Source organism: Zingiber officinale, chromosome 4A (assembly GCF_018446385.1).
Source record: "Zingiber officinale cultivar Zhangliang chromosome 4A, Zo_v1.1, whole genome shotgun sequence".
NCBI classification, from domain to species: Eukaryota; Viridiplantae; Streptophyta; class Magnoliopsida; order Zingiberales; family Zingiberaceae; genus Zingiber; species Zingiber officinale.
This window is the reverse complement of record NC_055992.1, coordinates 89,195,137-89,218,375: the sequence shown is the minus strand read 5'-3', so window position 1 is coordinate 89,218,375 and position 23,239 is coordinate 89,195,137. Positions and strand designations below refer to the sequence as shown.

Below are 23,239 nucleotides of genomic sequence, written 5' to 3'. Positions count from 1 at the left end.
AGCTCTAATTAACAACTACGAAATCGTAATTATTACATAGTAATTATAAAATCATAACTGTTATAAATATAAACTGCAACTGATATAATTATAGTAGCTATAAAATTATAATTATAATAGTTATGATTTCATAAGTTACTGTGACATATTTGACCAATTAAGCATTTAAAAAAATCAAGTGGACGTTCTTACGAAGTTACGAAGATTTAGAAAAAAAATTAATGGCGTCTTCTTGAATTTTGCCCCTATATTCTTTTATCATAATATTCCATTTATTTAACAGTGGCGTACTCAAAACTAAAAGAAAACAAAAAAAAAAATCACAGGACAAGGAAATTAAAATTTAATTATACTCCATGACCTCATTCAACTAAATTATATTTCATAAATTTCAATTTAATAAAATAAATTTTTTATCTTCTTATAAAAAAATTTTGAAAAAAAATATTTATTCCTCAAAATTATGTGTTTACTAAATATGAAAAATCTAAAAAACTTTATCATCCTAAGAAAAAGACCTTAGCATTCAAAGTTGTTGCTAAGATCATATCTTCTTAAAAAAATTACATCACAATAATTATGACTACAAATCATATTTCTTCTACCTTTACTCCGATCCAATAATATAGATGTGGCAAGAGAAAACATGGATCATTCAGACAAAAGAAAAGCTATGAATCAAAAATATTGAATCAGTGTAAATACACTTGACCTTCCTTGGCAAAGATCACAAGTTTGCTTCACCGAACTGACTGATACACTCTAAAAATATAGTAAGTGCAAAAATGAAGAAAGATCATCTCAGAAAGAACAAGCTGGTACTGACATTTCATGCCCCTTAAAGTTACATTTGTATCCATCATGGAATAGGGTGCTCCAATGAATCTGAAGGAGATCTGAGTCGATACATCTGAGGCCCCACACCTAATTGGAAGGCCGTCGATAATGCATGAAATTGCATGCACTTCGCATCCTTGCACCATTGTTGAAGAATAGGTTGCCAATCAGAGTATTATATCCCATAGTAGTCATCTCTGTGATAGTTGGATGCAGTACCATCTCCGACTAAATGATCGCCATCAGGACCTCCACCTTCAAGCACGCCTTGCAAATGAAATTCTTTTTTATGTCTGCGTGGCCAATCAGTCCATGCCATGCTTCTCTCCTTAGTTTGTCTATGTGATATCTGGTCGTCTTCCTCTATGTCATAAGAGGATTTTCATTAGCACGTGCAAAAAGTAATCGAACTTAACCCAAATTTCCAATGAATAGGCAGGATGCATTTGGTATGTAAACATGTTTCCATCCAATGAAACTTTGGAAAGGCTTAGGATTAAGTAAAATGCACTACCGTTTTCGCTATCCGACATGTTATCATCAAGCTTTGCGATGGCTTCCACCAGTGACTGCTCTTGTTTCTATAGAAATGGCATGGACACACAAGTCACAAAGTAACTTACAAATGGCACAAAGAAACTAAAATTTATTTGTAAAATTCTTCTTTACTTTGAGAAGTTTCTTTGCCTTCTCAATCTCTTGATGATCTGGAGGACTAATGTCGAGAATTCTCTCCACCTGCAAGTTAAAGAGAACAGTGGAACAATGCATTAGACACCAACACCTTTTGCAGTTCAACAAATGTAACAATCTGTTCACCTACATCCCTAACAATAACTTTGGTATCTAGTATTGTAATGTTCTGAGAACCCTTTTTCCCAGACCAATTTTGCGATGACATGTAATTTTTGCTGAATTGATTCTTTGGACCTCTTCCCCTGCCGAAACCTGGACTGATGCCATTGAGGCGTGACTTCTTGCTACCTAGACCAGGTCGATGGCGATCACCAGGTTTTGACTTACCAGGTTCGTTATCTGCCCATCGTATATCCTCAGGAGAAATCTGTCATGAAAAGAAAATTTAAACTGTGATTTAAGACTGCAGAAACCTCAGTCGATCTGTCAAATTAATGAAAGATTACTTTGTGCTTTGTTTTGAAACGGATATTAGATTTCTCGCAATCCCTTTTTATTTGAGTTGCAACCTTTATTACAATATTGCAGGACGTTGTTATGACAAACTATGCACAAGCCGCAAGGCATGCTAGTTCTTAGTGGTGGCTGTTAACAAATTTAAACCAATCAACAAGTTATTAGGTGGCCACCCAAGAAAGATAAAATTTTAAGGCAGAAGAATTCTTGTTTCAGTAATCAGTGCATCATTAGATCAGAAATGAATAAAATGTTCATGCAAGCAAAATACCCATCTCGTCAAAAGCTTATTTACGTTTCTTCAATGTAAAATATATAAAATAAAGTAGGACCATTGGAAGCCAATCCCTAACCTCTAACAGATACTCATTGGTGTTACTATGGTAAATATACAATATGTCTTCATATAGACATTTAGATCAAAGGCATCGCCAAACCCACTAGATAAAGGAAAATTCACCATTAAAAAGCAACTAACCACTGTTCAATGTTCCTACAAGTGAACATGATTGCATTGTCTACTGAGCAAAGAGAGTTATCAGAAAAGATCCTCAAAAAACTGTTATCAGAGATATACTAGGTTTCAACAAGTTTCCACAAGTTCAAGTAGTAGGGATGCAAATTTAGTACACAACACAAAAACACTCACGATGAGAATGGTATCAGGGTAAGTGATTCTGTGCATGAGAGTTTGCAGCAATGGGATAGGATGAGTAAGAGAAAGATGAGGTAATGCAAGACACAAAAGCCATGAGCTTTGTACAGCTATTAAAGGTTGCAGAGAACAAAGACCTGCTATCACTTGATCGGGTGAATGGGAGCTGCAGACTGCTAGTTCTGTGCCATATTACGTAGGTGAGCAACTGTTGCAAATGGAGGAGAAGACAATACCTGACCAAAACAAGGGCCTAACAGCATAGGATGAGTTTTTCCTTCTATTAACAGCATAGGATGAGTTTTTCCTCCATGATTTCCTAAGTGCAATAGAGGCACTACATTGAGTTATGGTTCATTACAAAGATGAGAATCCCAAAGTATTATATCCTTGTAAGATCCAGTATGGTGTCACATTAGCAAAGAAGGGGGCAATGTAGATGGTGCTTGAGGATTTGGCACATGTGGTGGAAAACTTAAATTACATTGTTGATAGAATAAAAAGGAATCTTGGATGGGAAACATGATAAAAGAATAAAGGCAGGGAGGAAATAGGTGCGTTGGTGCCATTTAAATTAAGAACAGGATGAGAGGAAGAGGAAAGGAGGGAAAAGAGAGGGAGAGCAGGAACAGAACCAAGTGAAAATTATTTAATAATCATAAAAGTACCAAATAGGCTAGTATATTAAATAAAGATTTACTAACTATTAAATACTATACAAAGAAAATCATACATATACAAATACCAAAATATACCAAAAGTCAAGTAAACCACTACCACAATCCATATTACTATAATTTCTATCCTTCTTTATATTCCCAAATTATGGGTTCTTCCATAATTTGACATGCATTCTGGTGTGTTTAACTCACTGAACTCTTATATAATACTAGATAGTTAGAACCATCTTCTTCTTCCTGATTGGTGCCGAACAGCACACCAACTACTGTTATTCAGCACTAAAACAGTATTTTACACCTTGGGAGCTCCTATTAATGAATCAGGAGCAATACTTCTCAAACCACAGATGCTAGGCACTAGAATGGTAGTTTAAACCTTGGAAGATCCTGTTAATGAGATCTGTAATAGCTCTTGTTCTTCTCTATTTATGCCAACCAGCTCCAACCTGTACGTACGAGCGTTAGCACCAAAACTCTTGCATCTCCAACGAGCCACTGATACCAAACATCTGAACTGTTTTAAAACTTAGGAGTTCATATTGATGACTAGTACCAAGGTTCCAACTAAGGTGTAATAAAGATTAGCATGTTTGTAATCTGTTGTGTAATCTATGAAATTAATAGATTTGTTATTTTTGCAAATAAATAGGTCAGATAGGAGGGGACAAAATTGAAGAGTTGAATGAATGTCTGGATGGTCTTAACTTTGGGAAAAGGAGATAATTTGAAGAAGAAAAACATGTTTGACACCACATGTTTTATGTGCACTACCTCAATTTTCTTAAAAAATATCGATCAACAATATTTTCACAAATAGTAAAAAATCAAGAAATTGAAAGATTTGAAAATAATGAAAAGGTCAACATTTTACTATGCTATCAGCATTCCATTGCTCTGAAAATACTGGTTTTGTACATAACAAAGGCAAAGGAGAATGGTGGCCCTTTATCAAAATTCAAGAGATCATTTACTTGGATAAATGGCAACAAGCCAATGGAACAGACCATTAAACCCAACATGGTAACTGTATTGCACAAAACCCCAAGAAGCAAAAGGCAGAACTACAAAGCTAGTCATTACTAAACATTACCTCATTGAGATTAACCCATTCCCATGTCTCATTTTCTGTGTCCATATCATATACAAGAGCATGTAAACCCTGAAAATATTATGGCATTGGCACATTGGTTAGTAGCTGCCCTGAAGTGAAATAGCAGATGCATACTAAGTGAATCAACCTCATGAGGTTTGTAGTCAGTTATAACAGCTTCATAGAAGTTATTATCATCAGGCCATCTTGTCATTACTTTCTGTCCCACCAATGAAGTATTTGCTGGGACATCAGCAGATTCTGCTGCTATGTTTTTAACTTGATCCCTTCCAATTGAACCAGGAGGATTCTGCAGTAAATAAAATTCAATAAAAAGCAAATAACAACCAAGAAAACTATCTCCACCATCATAAATCCATGAACTATTAACTCACTGGTTTAGTCTTCTTGCCTCTGGCCCCTGCTATATTTCCTTGTTTTGCAGTTGATGCTGATGGATGTAGTGAAACAGCACCTGGTTGTGAGTGCGGCACAGGGAGAGATCCTCCCATAGATAAAGCAGCTGCTGGGTTTGATGTCTTGCGCCTTTTCTGAGAAGCTGAAACAGTGGGACTGGGAATCACATCAAGCGCAGTTTGAGCATTGTTCACTAAACTAGTTTGCACTCCACCAGCTTGTCTCCACTCCCTAACAAGGCATCAGACTTTTAGTCAATAAGTCAATAATCCATGCATTGCACAAACATAGTTTGATATTATTTTACTATTTCTTTGAACATGGTACAGCAGGTCTTTTGCACTGCAAATTTAATTAAAACATACATAAAATGATAAAGATCATTCTAGAAGTTAGTGAAAATGATACTACAATATTTGAGCTTAAAGAAACATTTATTCATACTTGCATAACCTAGGACATATTTTCTTATGTGATCAACACACCGACACAAATGAAGACATATTTAATGAAACAAAAAAATAAAAGTTCAATTATATTTAATATATAATATCAAATATTCAAGCATTTATAAGTAAAGAGAAAAGTAATTATATCTATAAGAATATTTGAAATCAACAAAGTTTGAACATGCAAGATCTCTTAAAACCATTTAGTCTTACATATATTTATATATGCATATCATAACAATAGGACCATAAATATGCAAATACCATAAAAGGTAAAAATAATATGCTCATAAATTTTCATTGTTAAAATAAGTTAGGAATTGATTAGTTAACAAAACATCCATGAATTACTTCTTTTAGTTCTACACCATTGCATACTTCCACTACCATCTTATAACTACAGAGAAACAGTTTCGTGAAGATAGATAGATAGATAGATACAAATTCCAAAAATATAAAATAACATGATTTATAATTTTTTAAAAAAAAAGTTAGATAAAAAACATGGAAGGGAAATGAAAGATGAATCATAATAGATGTATGACAATAATAGTTATATAATTGAATGTATAAAATGAGACAAATCGCATAATATGTGACATTGTCAACACTGAGATGATTGATGGCTTCACCATACCAAGGAGAAATAAGATAGGACAATCAATTTATAATTTAAATGATAGAAAATAATTTATATTTGTCAATTGCATCACCAACTGTTGACTTTTCTCTTCTAATTGAAGTGTTTAGTGCCTAAGCTTAATGTAAAAGATTAAGGGCACTATTATCAAAGGAACTATCAAGCGCACATGACTTTGAGCACATATGAAAGTTCACCATTGTTGAGTTTCTTGACTATTTTTAATGAAGGCAAAATGCATAGTTGGCATAAAAATTATAAGGATACTTGTTGAACACACCTTTTATCACATGTACACATACACACACACACAGCTAATTTGTGGGAATGAAAATCAAACCTAAAATTGTGCCAAGCTAATTAGTTAATATTCCTCCACAAAGGTTTAAGAAAATCATTGTGACATTTTCTTTTGAAGACAGACCTTATACGCCTAATATTATCATCAACATTAACTCTATGTAATAGTTCTCTGTGTTCCTCATTAGTTAATCTCAGTTCTTTCCTCAATTCAGTAATCAGACCTTCCTTCTCCTGCAAAAAAATATTTCTTTAAATCAACCTTAAGAACCAGATGTTAAATAAGAAAAACTTATATATGCATCTTGATGAATACCCAAGTAATAGCATCTGATTGGGCCTTAAATGCCCGAAGAACAGAACAGTATGCTTCCTGCTCAAGTTGATGTATTAGGATCTTCATATCATTCTGTACCCTAGAGGGGGGAAGGGCACCAACGTTAGATTTTCCACCAGCAGCCACAGGCCGTGCAGCTGCACCACGATTTTGAAAATATGGTGGAAGGTCATCATCAGTTCCTGCAGCGTGTGTGAAATAATCAAATTACAATAGAAGCCTGCCAATGATGACTCAAGAGAAATGGTTGGCAGGAGCTATACATTCTGACAAAGTTCCATTCTTAGAAAGTATTTAACATGATGCTCAAATATCAAAAGGAAATTTGAAAACTAATGATTGCATCTACACATGGAAGTAGGTTACGTGCAATCTTAGCTAACATAGTAAGCCTTGAAGGCGGGATAATAAAGATAAAATAGGAAGTGCAGGACAAGGATTAAAATGCCAGCATTCAAGTTGGATTAAAAATTAACTCAGAATGTATAAAAATAACTCAACAAAGTATAACACTGGACTTCTAATTCATTTTGCTAGTAACAATATTTCTATTAATGTCTTATTAGTAACAATTTCTATCAATGCAAGGACAAATGTCTTGCATTAGATGAGAACATGTAAGTGAGTTTAAGTTCCAAAGGGTTTATGCAACTTAACTTGATTTCCATAGGGTAAGTGGGTCTAAGTTCCAAAGGGTTTATACAACTTAACTTGATTTCCATAGGGTTTAAGTTCACCATGCTACACATGTAAGGATTGGAACAAACAATTATACATACATGAAGCTAAGTGGAGGCTTAACAGCCAAAGAATCCGAATCAAGTTTAATGTAAGAGAAATCATGAGAATGATTAAGCCGTTATGGGAAAAATAATTATGTATTTTGAATGTCCAAAAAAAATAAATACTACTATCAAGGAGCAATTCAGTATAACTAAAATAGATAATAAAAACAATAAGTTGAGATGGTGTGGACATATTTAAAGATGCTCGGTCGATTCTATAGTTAGAATTGTTGAATCAATTAGAACGGAAGAAGTAACTAGGTAATGAGGGAGAGAGAGAGAGAGAGAGAGAGAAATTTTGTTAATGTAGTAAAAGTTTAATTGATGTGAATACTACTCATAATGCATAGACTCCATTAAAATGATAAGATCCGTAGCTGATCCTAAATACTTAGGACAAACACAATTTGAGATGATAATGATAACTGCAAAGGTCCAGAGGTATGTTGATGTGTCAAAGCACATAAGCTCCTTTTCCAGCAGCTAGAGCGCCACCGGAGAAAATTTTATTGAAAAATTGATGATACCGAAAAACTTAGACTGGAATCCCCATCCAAGTGAAAGGTTTTCAATTCAACCCATTCTACTGCAAGCCTACCACTAGCTAATTCAGCTCGTTTCCTATGCCCCGAAAAAAAATTAATGATCTTTACGAGAATCCACACTCTAAAACCTAAACAACCGACCAATCCAATACCGACCCCAAATGTGCAAATGTGACTCACCGCTGCTATCCGTCGGGCCGTAATCCATCGCCAGACTCGCACACCGAGGTAGATCCGAATTGACGGACCTCCCAAACCCCGGAAGCAGCTGCCTAGAAGACCAGAGAGGTAGACCCCGATCCGCCAACTCCAAGCTCGAGAGGGGATCGAAGCGACCTCCAACGGCGATCGGAGAGAGAGGCGAGAATGCCGGGAGGATCCTAGAGTCGATAGAGGCCGGGAGCGAGAGCGGCGGTGGCTGGAGGCAAGGGCGGAAAGATCGGAGGAGGAGAAGGCGGACCCGAAAGCAAAGCCCTCTCGCGGCGCTTAAATAGCTTGGTTGAGATCCGGAATTGGATCCGAAGGGGATGGAAACGTCGAGACTTGGAAGTGTTTTGAAAGGGCATGACTGTTAAAGCGCCGCCACTTGACCACTTGAGTATGGGAGGGTTTACAGTTTACTTGGAGGGAAAGGGAATAAGGTATGTGTGTTGACTTACATGGAGTCAACTCTTAGGCTTAGTTTGGAAGTTGGAAGGGAAAAGAAAAGAAGGGGAAAGAAAGAAAGGAGAGAGAAAGGAAGAGAAGAGAAATAATGTGTTGTTTTTTTTGGGAGTGGAGGAAAAAAAAAGAAAGGAAATTATTTTTTTGTGTTTGGAATTTGTAAGGAAGTGAAAGGAAAATACTTAATAATATATTCATTTGACTTTTATAATCTTTAATTTTTTTTATAACTCTAATTGTATGTTTGATACCGTATATATTAGCCAAAAAATTTATTAATCATGAAAAATTTTAAAGTTATTCGCTGTTATACAACATGGACAATGTAAATATTGTTACAAATATATGCATAAATATGTTTTACTGTAAGAAAGATTAAATAATTTCTACAAATTCAGAGCGCCCAATAATATAAAAAATAAATCAATTTAATGAAAACTTAACCATTAAATCATGATTTATTTCAAGATATTAACTTCACCAAAAGTAGTACAAAACATGTTCTACACAAACATGAATATGCACATCTACATAGTTTCACTTAATTTTTAGATCCTAACACAAAAGATAATATAAAAAAGGATCCTGGCCACTCAAAATAATTATCTATCTTCAAAAGTATTTCCATTACTCGTAGCATGCTGATATTCAAGAATGAGAATTAAACATCAACTTGTCCAAAATATTCTTGGGTCTTTCCATTGGATACCCAAAAAAAGTTCTTGCTTTATCCGGATTTTTAGTGAGGAAAATGTAGCAATCATCAATTTGATTTTCTTCAACTCCAATAGCGATCAACTTATTGAAGATCTCGTTCTCTATATAAACTCTAGTTCTAGAATTCTGGAGAATGAAATTTCCCTCTCTAATTGTCTCAGCAACATTGTCAAGTTCAAACTTTAGAACCTCAAGTTTTTCATCATTTGAGATTTTTTTTTCTTCCTTTGTGAATTTGAATATGATGCATCCAAATCTTTACCTGAATAGGAAAAGTCTTCCAAACTTATTTCTTTTTCACACACCATCCGATCAATATCGATAATACTTTCAACCTGCACTCCATTTGTTTCATTCATCCAACGCTTGCGTTTTTCTTTTGCTATTTCAGCATCTTCTCCTGTTGCTCTATCTTTAGCAAAGAGTTCTTCCAAATTATTATAGTTGCTCACAACTTTGGTCTTCCACTTTATGGCATCAGGTTTCTCCTATAAAAATTAACAAAAGACATATATTAATTTCTGATGAAAAATAAATGAAATAAAATAACAATTAAAATTCTAATTAACACCTACCTTTATAAGTTGTTCCCAAACTTCAAGTTCGGCACACCAAGTTTTTGTGAATGGATTCCAAGAAAAATCACTTAATTTTCTATTCTTAAAAAAATCATAAGACTCATTGAAATGTTCCTTGAGTGTCTTCATTCGATTCTTCAAATGGTCTTTAGTGGATTCCATTTTAAGTTTTTCTTTCAATTCAATGATAATGTTATTATATGCCATGGTTGTAAATGTCCCATCCACTCGAAATCCTTGGTAGTGCTGATTTAATAATGCCTCAATGAATGTTTCATCCATATGGGCTGTCCATTTCATGGTTTCTCTCTTCATTTTGAGAAATTCTTTTAATCTTTCTAATTATAACAAATAGTAAGCCAAATAGAAAATGTCACATAATAGAGTTACAGACATTATATATTGTTAAATAATAATTCATAAGTTAACTTACAAAATAAAAACTTTGCAGCATTAGTTCCATCACTCATAGCATGCTAAACAAAATGAAGTACATATCATATCTAATAATTTAGTAGGTAAAATGAAAAATAAGAAGGTTACAATACATAATCTTACCACATTTGAATGACTATTTGATTTCTTAATTGTTCACATTGTGCTGAATCTTTTTCTGTACTTACTACTTCAACCGTATCTTCTTGTGGTGGAGATTGTCGTGACAATTCTTCATCTACTTCATGAATATATTCCACATTAGGATCAACTTTCATTAAAAAATTATGTAAGATGCAACAAGCAAGAACTATTTGTGATTGTACATCCAGACTATAATTTGATTGAGAATCTCCAATGATAGGAAATCTTTTTTTCAGAACACCAAATGATCGTTTAATTGCATTGCGTAGGGAAGAATGTCGCAAATTAAACAATTCACGATAGTTTTGTGGTTGCCAATTTGAGTATTCCTTCAGGTGGTATCTTACATTTCTATAAGGTGTAAGAAGTCCACTTTTCAACATGAATCCAGCATCAACAAGGTAATATTTCCCTATAAAAGTTCAAATAGTTATTAACTTCTTAATTAAAGTATTGACATGTAGCTAAAGATTAAGAATGATTAATTTATCTTCTCTGCTAAGCGCATTTTTTATGATTCTCGAATCTGATGCAGTCCCTTCCCAACCAGGTAAAACGTAGGTGAATCGCATGTCCAAAGAATATGCTGCTAGCACATTTTGTGTTGCATGTTCTTTTCTACCTCGGTATCTTGCGGCATCTTTACTAGATACTTTCACATGTATATGAGTTCCATCAATTGCACCAACACAATCCTAATAAACATGTAGTTCATTCATATTATGGTTGTAGGTAATGGGCCTAAAATTGTTAACTAGTTGAGCAAATGAAATCACCTTGAAATATGGGTAAAATCTTTCGTTGTGAAGTATTTCTTTGTTCTCCTGTAGGTTGTCGAAGAAATTGATCTTCCAATGTTATAACTGATTTCAAAACTCTATGAAAATGACGACTAATAGTTTCACTAGAACATCGATAAAAGAATGTCATTGTGCCATTTTTTGCCGTAATTGATAATATATAGAGAAACTTAACAACTTGTTCTTCTACCATGACTCTTTGAGTAGGATTTAAACCTCTATGTGTTTGTAATAATTCACACAAACGATCAAATGTTTCTGGTCCTATGCGAATCACCTTATTTAAATTTCCATTAGATCTAAGTTGGTATAATAATTCCTTTCTTACTAGATGGCATCGCTTGGACTTATTTCCAATAGGTCGATCCACATAATTTAGACGAGAGATATGTCGAAAAATGATTAATCTTATAACACGACAAATAACTTCAACAGCAACTAATTGTCGACTTCTCTCATGAATATCACACTCTCTTACAACTACGGTTTGCTCTATATCCATCTAAAATATAATCATTAGTATTCCAATTAATTGAATACCTTCAATAATTTATGATTGCTATATTCCATCAAAGTAGCATAAACACAAAATAAGTATAAAATAATTAAATAAATCAACAAATAATTATGAGAAAGAGTGAAAGTATATCAACAATATGGAAAATAAAGAAAAATATTAAAAAAAATAAAGCCCATCAACAAAAATAAACATAAAATAATTAAATAAATCAACAAATAACTATGAACAAGTGAGAAAGAGATAAATGATATCAACCAAATAAAAAATAAAGGAAAATATTACCTGTTAATTGATTATGGTAGAAGATGTGTTTTTCAATCTTCCTCAACTAGTGTAGCTTTTGTGCTCTTTGGAAGTCTTTGGAAGAGAAAGCAACTTTATCAAGGGATATATTTATTTTTTATTAACTTTTGAAGGGTATATTTGGAATAAAAATTAATGACTTTCCCTCCAACAAAAGTTTCCCTCCATTTCCTCCCATTTTTGGGTGGAAAATCTTTTAATTATGAAAGGAAAACTTTCCCTTTCCTCACTTTCTTTTTATTTACATAAAAAACCTCCCAAACGTTATTTTTTTCCACTTTTCCATCCAAATCTTTTCCTTTCTCTCCAATTTAAAACTTCCAAACAAAGCGTTAGGGTGCATTTGGCTAGAGGTCATCCTTGATAACCTTGGTTATCCATCCAAGGTTATCAATGAAAATCCTGTTTGGTTTAGGTAATCGATTATTCTCGAGTAATGTTCCATGCTCGACTTGTCAGCAAAAGGGGCATGTAATCCGGAATCGGAAAGCCTCGGAAAACTTATGTTTATCTTGATTCCGGAGTTAACAAAATTTTTTTACTCAAAATACCCTCGAATAAAAAAAATGTTATAAAAAATATAAAGAAAAAAAAATAAAAAACCTAAAAAATTTAAAAATTTAAAAAACATAATTTTAAAAAAAATTATAAAAAATAGGAAAAACGTAAAAAAAATAAAAAATAGGGAAAAATAGAAAAACGTAAAAAATTTTAAATTTTTTTTTTAAAATTAAAAACCATAAAAATAATAAAAAACATAAAAAAATTTTAAAAATATATAAAAAATAGAAAAAAATTAAAAATTAAAAAGCATAAAAAATATAAAAAAAAATAAAAAATTTAAAAAATAAAAACGTAAAAAAATAAAAAAAATAAAAAATAAAAAACCGAAAAAATAAAAAAAATAAAAAAAATAAAAAAACACAAAAATAAAGAAAAATGAGAAAAAGAAAGAATAAAAAAAATATAGAGTTTAAAAGATATATATAGTTGGTTTTGTAACTAAGGGTAATATAGTAAAATATTAAATTAGGTTATTCATTAAAACTTCCAAACAAATAAGTTTTTGTTACATTACCTAGGTTGAACCACATAACATTTGGTTATGTTTTATTCCCCGTAACCTTAATTATGTGATTACTTGATAATCACATAACCAAGATTATACATGATAATTTGAACTAAATGCACCCTTAAAGTTTTTGCTAATGAAGGCAAATTTTGACCGCTCACTCTATCAAGGTCCACGTTGAACAACCCTAATTAGAATTTGATGATAAAAAAATAAAAATAACCTAAATTTTAATCTATAAAAAATGATTTCAATGTATTTTGTATTAACAAATTAACACATTGTATAGTTTTTTTAATAAATTAGCAGACTAGTTTTTGAAATATTTTATTATTTAAAATCACTTGAAAGTGTTCTAAAATTGTTAAGTAATGTGTTCGAAAATAGTATATTAGATTTATTTTAAAAATTGAAAGTATAATTAAGTAAAATTGAAAATTCTTATTAAATTTATTAAAATATTATAGTTCATTTAAATTTAATAAGCATTATAAGAGATAATAAAAAAAATACTTAAAAGCTCTCTAATAAGGCCTTAATGAATAAACTTCTTGAAGACATTTTCATCAAATTCTTAAGGTCATTTTGAATGGAAATATTGAGTATTATTAGGTAGGACCGATAGGCACACAATTATTATTTTCTACCATTCAAGAAAGATTAAAATGATTGAAGAATATGTTTATTCTGGAATAGAATCAATTATTAATTAGTCAATTGTCATAGTTCTGTGTTGACAGTATTGAATTATCTATTCTGTATTGACGAAAGCTTTATCAATTGTCATAGTTCTGTGTTGACAGTATTGAATTATTTGTTCTGTATTGACAAAAGCTCCATGCATTGAACTATTTTATGAGTGAGTCCACAACTCAACTATTTTATGAGTAACTCCACAACTCAATGCTCCTCTATAATTACTATTTTATGAGTGAGTCCACAACTCAACTATTTAAGGAGTAACTTCACAGCTCAATGCTCCTCTATAATCCTCTAAGCTCCACCGTTGCTTCATTTATTCTAAGTTGTTTATTCTAAGTTGTCAAGCCGTTAAACGCACAATCTGTACAATTGTATAATCTTTTTAATAAATTAGTAGATTAGTTTTGGAAATATTTTATTATTTAAAATCACTTGAAAGTGTTCTAAAATTGTTAAGTAATGTGTTCAAAAATAGTATATTAGATTTATTTTAAAAATTGAAAGTATAATTCAGTAAAATTGAAAATTCTTATTAAATTTATTAAAATATTATAGTTCATTTACATTTAATAAGCATTATAAGAGATAATAAAAAAAAATACTTAAAAGCTCTCTAATAAGGCCTTAATGAATAAATTTCTTGAAGACATTTTCATCAAATTCTTAAGGCCATTTTGAATGGAAATATTGAGTATTATTAGGTAGCTAGGACCGATATGCACACAATTATTATTTTCTACCATTCAAGGAAGATTAAAATGATTGAAGAATATGTTTATGCTGGAATAGAATCAATTATTAATTAGTCAATTGCCATAGTTCTGTGTTGACAGTATTGAATTATCTTTTCTGTATTGACAAAAACTTCATGCATTTAACTATTTTATGAGTGAGTCCACAACTCAACTATTTTATGAGTAACTCCACAACTCAATGCTCCTCTATAATTACTATTTTATGAGTGAGTCCACAACTCAACTATTTAAGAAGTAACTCCACAACTCAATGCTCCTCTATAATCCTCTAAGCTCCACCGTTGCTTCATTTATTCTAAGTTGTTTATTCTAAGTTGTCAAGCCGTTAAACGCACAATCTCTACAATCGCGTTATGATCTAAAGTCCTCCAAGCTACTCCAATGCTTCATCACTAATAACTTCTTAGATACTGGTATATATAAAAAATACTGATAAAATTTAACTAAAATCATATTACGGTTTGAAAGAATTTAGTGGAATTACAGTCTAGAAATTTAACAAGTCAGTAGTGATAATAAGTTGTTCCCAAGGGAGAAAAAAAAAGTACTATTTATTTATTTTCATTACTGTAGGATATCCAACTCTTCAAAATCGACTAAGATCGACTAATATTAAGAAGTGCTCATGCCCATCCAGACCAGTATTCTTAGACTCACTTCTCATTATAACTGAAACTAAGATTCTCTTGATTATCCGTGAATGACCTAACTATTACACCATTACCCGGGGCATGATATACTTACTATTGATAATATGGTGAATCAGACTATTAAACGCATCCAATACTCAAAGGCATACACATCAAGCAGTTATGTAACTGGAAAAGGGAACACTAGATATCACACTGGGAATAAATAGCTCCTTGTAGTGCCAACCATGCTAAATGCCGTCTGAAAAAATATGCAGTATACCACCATTATTTTTAGAAAGTGTTTCAAAAGCCAGCCCATCCTGCAGGCTGGTCAAAACCTGTTTTCTTGGTTGTCCTAGTGTCAAACCTCTGGGAAGAGGTGCCTTGACCAGAAGTCCAAGACACTTGGGAACCAGATTGAACAAGACTTTCCAAATTGAAGCTCAGCAAATCTCTGGAGCGTTCAGCAACATTTTGATTGCCATTAGTCGATCCAGAAGATAAAATAGGTATGGGCGCCGTCTGAACTTTAGGTTCTTCTTCAAAGGCGTTCCATGGCTTAGGCTCTGACTTGTTCAATGGGCATGGGTTAATCATCATACCTTCCTGGAGTTCCCAGACAGTTCCTTCAATCTTCTCGCTTAGCTGATAGGCAGAGGAATCATAAGGAGCGTTGAAGGTTAGTGAAATCGTCTGGAGAACTTCCATTTGAAATGAGAGTACTTCTAACGAAACCAATGCTTACCACAGCTGCACGTCTGTGGATATCTTTACTTGGTGGTGATGTGTCTACTGCTGCAAGGGCATGTTTCAGTTTCTCTATATCTTGTTGCTGAGAGTGGCAGATCGCTGATAGCTTTTCATGCTTGGAGGTGATTTCTGCTTTCTCCAAGTTGGCTTGCTTCAGCTGTGCTTTTAGGCGATCAACTTCTGCTTCTAGATCTCTTCTCATTGATTTCTCATAGTTATCTATATTCATAGAGTGCAAGTTTGCAAGTTAGTATCAAAATCAGCCACAAAAGGATTGAATGTTTTGTTCTCAAAAGCTGGCAACCTTTGTCTGAGAACTATGCTTTTCGTCAAAAAAAAGTTTGCCACCTCACCTTGCTCACTTTTGCAGGACTGATGCAGATGGACATGTTGACGGCCACCTTTGCTTGTAACATTATTTTGATTAAGCTTTGGTACTGCTTGTTTTGCTGGTTGATCAGATGAGGGGACGTTTTGATCTGAACCCGCTGCAACCTTTGCATGTTCAGTAGTCCAAAATGAACCAATCGCTCCTCCTTTCTTTAAATCTTGTTGGGCAGACTTGAAAGGATGGATATCAGATTCTTGTGATGGCGGTGGATTTGGAGGGCTTCTTTTGGGAATCGAATGTTTTTTTGGAACTCCTGTAGGTAAAAATATAACACAATTTAAAAGTAAAGCAAAATGTAAGTAAAATATACAAAATTCAAATAAATCTAGTGCCTATTTGGAAATACACCATTACAAGTGTAATATTATATTCAATGGATAAGAGTGTTTCAGACGATGCAAACACTGCTGAAGAGTTCTTGGACGCTTTAATTAGGATGCAGGAAAAATATTCAGCATACGAGAACTTTTTATATTGCACTCACTGAAGAAAAAAACCAGGTAAACTTTTCCTTGTAGTCCTGGAGAAAACAAATGTTAGTTTTAACTAGCAAAATCCCTTAAGATTATCATTTTCCCCAGAATTATACAGCAAGATGATAATAGTTGCTAGAGCCTTTTTTTTCTCTCCAAGATGCATTTGTAAGAGGTAATGGAGGTTTCGAGGAACAAACTATCTGTGAATTCCAAATTTAGTTTCACGCAAAAAAGATTAGGACCAAGGGAAAAGGTATATAGGAATAGATGAGTGACAAACCTATTGGTTAGACCTAACAAGCTATGGGTTAATGCTTTCATTTGGTAAGTTGTGGCATTTTTGTAGCACACTTATCAAAATATATATTGGGTTATCAAAATTAATATTGGGATCAAGATAAATTAATCAAAGGACCTAAGTATTTATTCCATTGGGTCGGTAGAATCTGTGAAATTGAGGAAAAAAAATGAGAAAGATATAATAAAATCATACCATATATGAAATTACATGAGATGTTCTAAAATCTTAAAAAGAATTTCTATTATATGTCACTACATGTCCAATTCTTAATGATGTCATATACAAATAATATCATATTTACTAATTTAAGATTAATGAATAACAAAAGATTGATAACAAACAATAATAAGATCATACTTTTAATACAAATAATTCAATCACATCAGATTATAAATATTTGTTAAAATAAAAAGGATTAGTCGGGTACCCAAATAGGTTTTAAGTTGAACAAAGACCAGTTTAGGAATTTGTTGTTGATCGAGAGAAATTATTTATTCTATTTATCCACATTAATTTCTCTTGATCCATAATAGCTTCTCTGGATCTACAATTATGAATAATGTCATATACAGATACCATTATATTTACTAACTTAAGATTAATGAATAATAAAGGATAGTTTACACCAGATGAAAAGATCATACTTTTAGTATAAATAATCGAATCACATCATATTATTAGTCGGTCCTAACTAGGCTTTTACTAGAACAAAGAGCAATTTAGGAAGTTTAAGAATTTGTTGTTGCTCGAGAAAAGTATTTGCTTTCTTGATCCACATCTATCATGATCCATAATAGCCTCTTTGGACCTCCCATATGCAAAGGGTCGCTGCACTATGGCAAAATGTCTTGCCGTGGGGCCGGCGATACTGGGCCACTTGGGGTGAGCGATATTACCTTTTTTGCTCCAACATAATAGCCTCTTTGGACCTACAATAACCTTACTCGATCAAGAGTGAGTGAGAGTTACTCAATCAATAGTGAGCGAGATATGAGAGAGAGATCAAGTATAAGAAGTGAAAGAAAGATTGAAAGAGTGATTTTTGATCTTGTGATGAATCTCGAGTTAGTAACTCCTGATCTTGTGATGAATCTTGAGTTAGTAATTCATGATCTTGTGGTTGTCAGTAATACTTGATCTTGTGATGTATTGTGATGTAGCAAGGTTAAGAAATTCAAGAGGATGACAACAGCTCTCCTTTGATGAAAGTCATCAAGCATCAAGTTGGGGTAAAAGGAAAGGCTAAATCAGCGAAAACTTTCAAAGTCATCTCAATTGGACCACATTATCTTGTTATATATCCATTTCTACTCTCAATTTGAAAAAATTTTATGTTTTCTATCAATTTCTAAAGTAATCTAACTTCTAAGTAATTTCTTTGAATCTCTAGTTGTTTTTTTTCTAAACTCCTCAGTCATTTTGAGATACTGACTTCTCACAGAAAATCAGATTGAAAATTGTTGATGCTGATCCAACTTGGGCTCACTATCCTCTGATTTTGTCAACGAGATTTGGTAACATAGGGGACATAAGTTTAAACATAATGAGCCATTTGGAAAGGATTGTATGCCTGATGCCAAGCAATTGTCAAACCTCATAATGAGCCATTTGATGTTCAATGATGATTTAGAGCTATCAATTAGACTTTCAACCTCAACAAGAATGTCAAGCCTTAATCGACATAAGCTAAATTTAGAGAAGAACTGGGGATAAGGTAATTATAAGCTTTAGATGTTCAAACAATTTTTAAATCTAACCAATTTGGACTAGTAGTTGGGCCAACCAAATTAATGGGTTAGTTTTCTTGGTAGTTATTACGTATTTGGTAAAGAACAACAAAGATATTATATACCTACTAACTTCATATGATTCACTTGTCATTTACAAACAACAAAGCATGAAATGTTGGGTGTACAGGTTCCACGGTTGAAGGAAATAGTTCTTGCTTAATATGAACGTGTAGTTAAGGAGTTTGAAGTAACTTCTCACCTTGTTTTTGTGAATTTGAAACAGAATGGTGAATGGGTAAAGCTCCAGAATAGCCATCAGGTAAATGCTTCCGCAATTCCACTGGGAGAAGTTCATTAACATGAAGCCACACCTGCTGAGAAAATGGATGATCAATAACAAGGAAATTAAGACATTACAGCTCTAAGGTTACTGCATATGCAGCAATCTATAACTAACCTAGATTGATGGAGATGAATGACCAATCAAGCAAAGCCCTTGCCTGCATGATATCTGGTCTGGTGTTTGGAGAATCTTCAAGCATTTCCTTTATCAGACAGGTTAGAGAAGGGCTGTACTTTGGCATGTCAGGTATGCGATAGTTTCCGTTCAGAACTTGAAGCTTCGATTCACCATCAAATGCAGATTTAAGGTAGCAAATTCGGTATAAAAGGCATCCAAGAGCCTGAAAGAAGTGAGTATTATCTTGGCCATAGTTTTATCAACATAAGTAACTGAATCCACAGAAATTTCCTCTCAATTAGGAAATGACATAGAATTATTTGGCAGCTTCATTAATTTCCTTTTAATGCATGAAATATTGGCGGTGTTCATATGCCAAAGAGCATTATTTCTTAAACTTTTGAGATATTTTAATTATGTCAACCTTCTAAAAAAATATATCAAGAATTAACCCAGATTCATATTCTATGCTTTGTGACTTGTGAGATCTTCAAGTAACTAAACTAATTTACTGTAAAACAACAATTTCTAATAAATCTTATATGTAATTAAGTGTTATTATAAAACAGGATATTGTACATAGGTTTAATGGAACATATCAAATAATTCAACATGTCAACTGTTAGTGGACAAGAGAGAAATCTGATCCTCTATTTATTTAATTAAATATGAGAACTAAATTATATTCAAGCACTACTTGAATTTTTCAAAGATTAAACATGTAGAAATAGTTAATATCTGCAAGTCAGATTGATCTGGCGATTCATGTAATTGCATTGTATAATTTGTTCTGATATAAAGTCATGTAGTAGTATAAAACCAGTTAATATTTTTAAAAATTACATATGACATAAACCTAGTTAAACTTTCTAAAATTACTTGATGTAAAAAAAAGTCAAATTTGATCAGAAGTTTCTTTTGATAAATGGATCATGTCTTGTCAATTCTCCACTGCAAGTTGGTGTTATGTGATGTCATCTGTTGTGTTGAATATTGCTAGCCACAAAGTTAAAAGAAAGTAACCTACCACATAGAGATTTATGTGTCAAACACGTAAAAAATATTAATAATAATCCAGCTAAAAAGATACATGGAATTGTATGTAGGGCAAAGGATAAAATCATAAAAACTGAAAAACGAGGAAGCACTGATTCATGAAGACCTGAGATTTCGGTTCAGATTACTAACCCATATGTCAACTTTCACACTTATAACCTCCCTTCTAAAAAGATCCCACATCTGCATCAGGTAAGAGAAAGAGTCAAACTAACATTTCTTTAACAATTTGTAAAATCATTCTTCTGATGCATTTAGAACTAAAGCAACTCTTCACAAAACCTCAGGGGCTCTGTATGCTGGGGTTGTGTGCTTCCTGATATTGTCTTCTTCAATTCCCATCTCCTCTGGCTTGTCAAAGCACTTATGATTAGTTGAAGTGCTGCCAAAATCACATATCTTCCAAGCTCCATCAGCTCCCAACAGCACATTTTCAGCTTTCAAATCCCTGTAGAGTTCAATAAGAAGATCCTGAGAAGCTGATTGACTAAAAGATAAACGGGCAGCTATCCGAGCTAGTTGGAAGAAGGCCGAGAAATTGATGGATGGCCGTTGTACATTTCAAATTTTCAAAGAGAACAACATCTTCATTTGAAGTCTTAAAGCCTTGTCCAGTAACCACCAGATAATCCATACTGTAGTAGTTATCTAGTTGCGTACCTGTGGGCGATGGGTGGCGACTGAGAATGCATGGCATGCACCGCATTGCAAACATCTCTAAAGATTAAGAGGATTTGTTTCTCCTCGAAGTATGCAGCCCCTCTGTTCTCTAGCACAGTTACCAGCGACTTCGCACAGATTTCCATGACAAGCAATGCCTCCTTCCTCCGACCCATGTCCAATATGGTGTGCGCAACAAGAGTCACAACGTTCGGGTGTCCTTTCAGAACCTTCATCACAGAGATCTCCTTCATCACAAGATCCAGCGACTCGCTGTCATTGCAAATCATATGCTTCAGGGCGTACTCCTTCGATGACTGCATAGCATCTTGCGCGATATACACACATGAAAACCCTCCTTCTGCTATGGCATTTCGAACATAGATCTTCACATTACCAACATCCATCGTTCGTCCTTCAAGACCAACGGGTTCTTTGCCCCCCAATTGTTTAAACATCCACATAATTGCAAGAAATAAGATCCTATACCTTCAAAGCAAGCTATGCCAGTTTCCGTAGCTGTAACATCCAAATCAAGTCGAAGCTTTATAAGAACACAAATCAAAGCAAATAGAAAATGCTGCAACGAAACCTCAATACCTAATTTCCATCGAAACCACAAAGAAAAAAGAGATATTTCAATACTACCAAAAGGAAGCAGTTAGCGAATGATCCAATCTAGCTGACAACAATCGTCATTGACGAATTAAAAACAGACAAATAGAAATGCACGAAAACTATGAAACAGACAACAAGGATCGCCCTCAACACCGAAATCACAGAAAGGAAAGCGACCAAATCAAATGCAGGATCGAGGGTTCCTGGAAGGGGGGGCAGATCCCTCTTCCGTGCTCCGATCGCATCCAGAATGGACGGAGAAGCCGAAAGTAGCGTACCTATGCGACGCGATCCGTAATGGAACAAGTGAGGCCGGAGAAGGCGTCACTTTTGTATTTGTGCACAAAGACGAGAGGCGTTGTTGGTTTAATAAGCGACTTCCCAGTGGACGCGTGGACGGCGATCCGTAGTCTCTTGACGAAAGTCGGTGACATCACCACCGCCCGATACTCCAAGCCTTCGTGGAAAGTTGATCTGGACTTTCGCATGAAATTGAACGGTTTGGATACGTCCACTGGTGATGTATTTGGGAAATATAACGTTGCTATATAGGCAATTTTATTTTTATTCCTTTGCAAAAATATATTTGCATTTGGGAAATATAGGCAATTTTGTATTTGGGAAATATATTCCTTTGAAAAAATAACTTGCGCATTCTGTTATTGCCAAATATAGGCAATTTTATTTTTATTCCTTAACTTGTGATAATATTTCTGTTGATGTCGATCTAACACGATATTTAAGGGATTCCTCGTATTTTAATTTTATATAACTTTAGAATTTTGACTTTGTAAAATGATTTGCAAATTCTCTCATTAGTATCGATTTTACCTCACTTTTATAATTTCAAAAATACATGCCATATTCTCATTATACCATTTCTTTCTTTTCATAACATAATTATGTGGATTTATATATGCATGTCTAAATTTGTCTTAATCCTTTTAAAAACCAACTCCTCTCAATTTATAAGGTTGAATTTAAATATGAAGACATCACTATTTTAACACAGGTTGCAGAAATATATTAATTTTGGTTTAAAATTATTTAAATTTATCGGATTTGAAATTTTAAAAATTTAATATTTTTTGAATCAGATGAATCCTAGGAACCCATTAGTGCTGTAGGTTAATGAATACCATTATCTTAACCCTTATAATGAGATTGTAATAAATTTTATCAAGTCTTTATGAGTTTAAAAATTTATTGCTATCGAGTTCATGTATGAGAGCAGGGATGCATTAAGGAGGCTTCCAGGTTTGAAATGATTCAAAAATTTTAAGTCCATCACGGTTTCAAACAAAAGTGGCATATTTAAAAGTTTAATATTTTTCGAACCAGAAAAGTCCTAGGAAATCATTGATAGAGTTGATTAGTGAGTATCATTATCTTAGACTTTATAATAAGTTTGTAACAAATTTTCTTATGCCTTTACAATTTAAAATTTTACTATTTCAATTTATGCTATTGAATTCAACTGTAAGGGTATTGATACATTAAAGAGACTGATAGAAATTAACTAATAGACCTAGAGAACCCTAAATCACTTCAATTTAAAATCAATGTACTCCTGCAAGTTTTCTTAATAT

The 23,239-nt window shown here is 33.3% G+C and overlaps 2 protein-coding genes across 4 annotated transcripts; both read right to left on the bottom strand.

The window, feature by feature from the left end:
* Window positions 1–654: 654 nt before the first annotated feature.
* Window positions 655–8,424, bottom strand: LOC121970115 (protein EMSY-LIKE 3-like). The gene is made up of 10 exons (XM_042520588.1): window positions 8,068–8,424; window positions 6,537–6,739; window positions 6,345–6,454; window positions 4,810–5,062; window positions 4,563–4,724; window positions 4,415–4,483; window positions 1,661–1,900; window positions 1,507–1,575; window positions 1,352–1,418; window positions 655–1,200 (listed from the first exon to the last, which is right to left on the bottom strand). Exons 1-10 carry the CDS (start codon window positions 8,093–8,095, stop codon window positions 1,013–1,015), a joined length of 1,389 nt encoding a protein of 462 aa, XP_042376522.1. The 5' UTR covers window positions 8,096–8,424; the 3' UTR covers window positions 655–1,012.
* A 6,997-nt stretch (window positions 8,425–15,421) lies between these two features.
* LOC121970114 (AP2-associated protein kinase 1-like) lies at window positions 15,422–21,995 on the bottom strand. Of its 3 annotated transcripts, none has more exons than XM_042520586.1 (9): window positions 21,929–21,995; window positions 21,033–21,551; window positions 20,655–20,820; window positions 20,505–20,555; window positions 19,357–19,539; window positions 19,116–19,227; window positions 16,312–16,602; window positions 15,954–16,177; window positions 15,422–15,853 (listed from the first exon to the last, which is right to left on the bottom strand). In XM_042520586.1, the coding sequence occupies exons 2-9, from the start codon at window positions 21,494–21,496 to the stop codon at window positions 15,512–15,514; spliced, it is 1,833 nt and encodes a 610-aa protein (XP_042376520.1). In that variant the 5' UTR covers window positions 21,497–21,551; window positions 21,929–21,995; the 3' UTR covers window positions 15,422–15,511. The 3 variants fall into 3 exon arrangements, with proteins under 3 accessions (XP_042376520.1, XP_042376521.1, XP_042376519.1); XM_042520587.1 differs by lacking the exon at window positions 21,929–21,995 and adding an exon at window positions 21,828–21,846; XM_042520585.1 differs by lacking the exon at window positions 21,929–21,995 and adding an exon at window positions 21,633–21,747.
* Between the last annotated feature and the right edge of the window lie 1,244 nt (window positions 21,996–23,239).

Coding starts and splice junctions, on each gene's coding strand:
- LOC121970115 (XM_042520588.1), bottom strand. CDS start 8,095: ATGGATTACGGCCCGACGGATAGCAGCG. Junction 1,901..4,414: donor AATGGGTTAATCTCAATGAG/GTAATGTTTAGT, acceptor TTTTCATGACAG/ATTTCTCCTGAGGATATACG. Junction 1,419..1,506: donor AGGCAAAGAAACTTCTCAAA/GTAAAGAAGAAT, acceptor CCATTTCTATAG/AAACAAGAGCAGTCACTGGT.
- LOC121970114 (XM_042520586.1), bottom strand. CDS start 21,496: ATGTGGATGTTTAAACAATTGGGGGGCAAAGAACCCGTTGGTCTTGAA. Junction 20,821..21,032: donor TCGCCACCCATCGCCCACAG/GTACGCAACTAG, acceptor TGAACTCTACAG/GGATTTGAAAGCTGAAAATG. Junction 19,540..20,504: donor GTGTGAAAGTTGACATATGG/GTTAGTAATCTG, acceptor CACTTCTTTCAG/GCTCTTGGATGCCTTTTATA.